General features: G+C 28.1%; 1 protein-coding gene across 1 annotated transcript; it reads left to right on the top strand.

Moving 5' to 3' along the window:
* Positions 1-232: 232 nt before the first annotated feature.
* LOC105183639 (mitochondrial import inner membrane translocase subunit Tim22) lies at positions 233-2,879 on the top strand. The gene is made up of 5 exons (XM_011141911.2): positions 233-389; positions 1,883-2,155; positions 2,288-2,472; positions 2,591-2,663; positions 2,731-2,879. The coding sequence occupies exons 2-5, from the start codon at positions 1,915-1,917 to the stop codon at positions 2,811-2,813; spliced, it is 582 nt and encodes a 193-aa protein (XP_011140213.1). The 5' UTR covers positions 233-389; positions 1,883-1,914; the 3' UTR covers positions 2,814-2,879.
* Positions 2,880-3,755: the final 876 nt, after the last annotated feature.

The raw sequence follows: 3,755 nt of genomic DNA, 5'->3' as shown, positions 1-3,755 counted from the left end.
TGGATGAAAATACTGCGTTCTGATTGGTACATTTCCGAAGATGGATGGAAATGCACCAATCAGAATGCAATATTTTCATCCAGCAAGCAATCCAGCACGAAAACAAACACCGTGTGCCGCTGACTTTATTATCTCTTGTAAGAAAGTAGAGTGAGCAAGAACCGTGCACACTTTACTGTTACCGTTAGGGCGAATGTAGTGTGCGTACATTTTCTCAGGGGGCGCGACGGAATTCGGCAGGAAAAGCGTCCCAGCGTAATTGGGCTGGTGACCGCTCTCAGGTTTCTCTCTAGTAATAGTATTGAGAATTGTCCCTCCGAAATGAGAGAGAGAGAGAAACGTCCGAAGTGAATTCCTTGGTTAATCAGTGTCTTTCCTTATTATTTGATGTAAGTTTTTTAATTTTTTCAGAATTACTTAACATGATAGGTTTCATTTTTATATTATTTCATTAAAATATTTCGGTAAATGTAAAGGAGACGAACTTCCTCTCCAATTTGTTTGAAAATTTGGAATATTGCATATTTTAATGCATAAAGCACAAATCTGTAAGATAAAAGTGTTGCTCTTAAGTGAAATAAAAGTTATAAAGTGCTAAAGTGATAATTTTGAGGTTAGGAAATGTCATACCGACGATATACAATATGGACATGATTTGTAGTCATATATGCACGCAAAAAGTGCAAGTTTGAAACGCATGTATATATTAAATTTTAATAGTTTTAATCCCAATCTAATTCTAATAATCTTACATTTTGTATATTAGTCATTTTGGTTAATTTTCGCTGTTCGCATTTAGATGGCTTCAGCTGCAAATGTAGTAAACTGTGATGGCTGGAATTTATGCTATATTAAAGGTCAGACGTTTTCCAATAGAATTCAGTTCACTAAAGTTTACTTTGCGAGGTTTATTTTTATGTTTAATGATATTATTTTTAAATCCATTCTGAATGGAATGCAATAAGTTGTTTTTTCAACATGTTCTTCTACACTACTCTGATACAAAGAAAACCAACTGAAGTACATTGAATTTTAATGGAAACTTATGGTGACTCTGCTCCATCAGAAACAACATGTAGAGACTGATTTTGATGATTCAAAAGTGATGATTTTGATGTGAAAAACAAGGAACATCCAGATCATTTAAAAAAGTTTAACGATGCTGAATTGCAAGCATTATTAAACCAAATCAATCTCAAACACTCAAAGAATTGGCTAAGATACTAAATGTTCCAATTTTGATAGTTTCTGACCATTTATATTCAATGGAAAAAATTCAAAAAGAAAGAAAATAGATGTCACATGAACCGAAGCAAATATACTGAACCATATATCCACTACTGTTCTGATTGTCTGGCATAAAAATAAGTTTTTTATACCAGATTGTTACTGGTGATGAAGAGTAGATTCATTATGATAATCCTAAATGTAAAAAATCATGGATAAACCCAGGCCAACCATCCATATTAACTAATCAATTCATTTTGTAATTGAAATAAATGTGTTTTTCAAGCAAACAAACAGCAGAAATAACTGAAATATCTAACATAAGATGAAGATTTAATACATATATGTGTTTCAAACTCGAGCTTTCTGCATGCACATATGGCTACTGATTATGTTCTTGTTATTATATGTTGTCATATAACAAATTTCCTAACTTCAAAACTATCACTTTAGCACTTCATAATTCTTATTTCACTTGAGAGTGATATTTTTAACTTTCAGATTTGTTTTGCACATTAAAATATGCAGAATATTCCAAAGTTTCAGACAGATCAGTGAAAGAGCCTGTTTCTTTTACATTTATCAATATTTCATATAATTATTGCATTAAAGTATAGTAATAAATTATTTAATAAATATTTGAAAATCTGTACAGGTTATGTGCTATTATAAATAATACTGTTAAATATGTATCCTAACCATTTGAATAAGACAATTCCACCTCTAATGAAAGGAGAAAAAGTATTTTTAACTGATATTGAATTAGATGAGATTGCTTTATTTCTTGTTGGGAATCACCAGCGCTTTAGAGAAAATATCATAATTCCTAGAACAATAGGACCCGTGCAAATAAAGACTAATGAGGAGAAGAAAATAGAAAGTATAATGGAAAGCTGTGCATTTAAAAGCATCATGAGTTGCATCCTTGGTATATTTATTATTTATATTTATTATTCTTTATACAGTAAGCAATAGTATACAGTATTATACAGTTTTATACAGTAGCAATATTAACATATATATTAGAATATATTACATTAACTGGACATAAAACTTTTAGGATATGGTTTGGGAGCAGCTATTGGACTATTCTCATCTAGTGTAAATCCTAATGTAGCAAGTGTTGAGAAACAACAGAGTGCACGAGAAATATTAAGGGAAATGAAAACAACGACACTTAGTTATGCAAAAAATTTTGCAGTTATTGGATGTATATTTTCCGCTATTGAATGTAGTATAGAATCGGTAAGATTAATAAAATGTAAATCATTAATTATATGCTAAAGATTCTATTTTTATATAATATATTGTTTTTTTAAATGATGTATTATTTTCATACTATAAGTTGTACCTTAATTTTTAGTATAGGGGTAAAACAGATTGGAAAAATGGTACATATGCTGGTGGTTTAACAGGTGGAATAATTGGTTTAAGAGGTACTAATAATTTCAATGTGTGAAGTAAAATTTTTTAATTTATATTACTTCATTTAAATCTTTACAGCTGGTATAAAAGCAGGTCTGATTGGTGCTGCAGGTTTTGCAACATTCTCAACAGTTATAGATTATTACATGCATAGATCTTAAATATAGTTTATATAAATTGTTACAAGATATATTCACATGTATTATATACATTCACCATATACGCACGCACATATATATATATATATATGTATATGTATATAAATGTAATTTATATGTATTTCATTTTCTTTAATATAAAAGTAATCAATAAAATCAAATGTAAATTTAATAAAAGTATTAAAAATAATTTTGTACAGATTATGTTTAATACTTTTATAGAGAAAATTTTTTGAGAAAATAAACTATATATGTATGTTTCTCTAACATTATCAATATTTTTTTAAATTTATATCCACATCTAAATATAAGATATATTTTAATTACTTTACATGATTATTTTCAAAGCAGTTTCTAAAAGAACTCAAGTAAAATTTTAATAGACCACCTTATGTCTTATTTTGATAAACTTTTATAGGCACATAGTACTTATTAATTGTAATTGAGTATAGAAATATAAAATGATATACGAGGATGTATATACCCAATGAGCAAAATGAGCCCAGTAAGCACCTGATTAAAGGTAAACGGTTAAAGGGGCGCCAAGAGTTTTTTTATTTTCGGTGAATCTTCATAATTTTTTTTTCAATTTTTTGTATGCTCAGATTAAATTGTTTGTTTCTTTTTTTATTTAATATAAAGTTAATAACTTAACTCGCGTTACTTGCATTGCTGTTATTGTTAAAAATAATAATAACCGTGACAACTCAGTAAATAGTATGTAGCAGTTATATAACTATTAGATATAGCAATTAGTTATAATTACCAATTAAACAATATAAATGCAATATAACATATGTGTTATATTATATAATAGTTATATTGTTGAATGGGAAATTACAATAAACAATTATATAACTGTTACTTAGTGTTTTCTGGGAAGTTATTTTACCAATGAATCAATAGTATCTGTAACAAACTGCTTCATTAATATATATTCAACAA

Source organism: Harpegnathos saltator, unplaced genomic scaffold, assembly GCF_003227715.2.
Source record: "Harpegnathos saltator strain DR-91 unplaced genomic scaffold, Hsal_v8.6 scaffold98, whole genome shotgun sequence".
Classification (NCBI taxonomy): domain Eukaryota; kingdom Metazoa; phylum Arthropoda; class Insecta; order Hymenoptera; family Formicidae; genus Harpegnathos; species Harpegnathos saltator.
The sequence above is the reverse complement of the archived record's forward strand: the minus strand, read 5'-3'. Positions and strand labels throughout refer to the sequence as shown.

Coding starts and splice junctions, on each gene's coding strand:
- LOC105183639 (XM_011141911.2), top strand. CDS start 1,915: ATGTATCCTAACCATTTGAATAAGACAATTCCACCTCTAATGAAAGGA. Junction 2,156..2,287: donor CATCATGAGTTGCATCCTTG/GTATATTTATTA, acceptor TAAAACTTTTAG/GATATGGTTTGGGAGCAGCT. Junction 2,473..2,590: donor TTGAATGTAGTATAGAATCG/GTAAGATTAATA, acceptor CTTAATTTTTAG/TATAGGGGTAAAACAGATTG.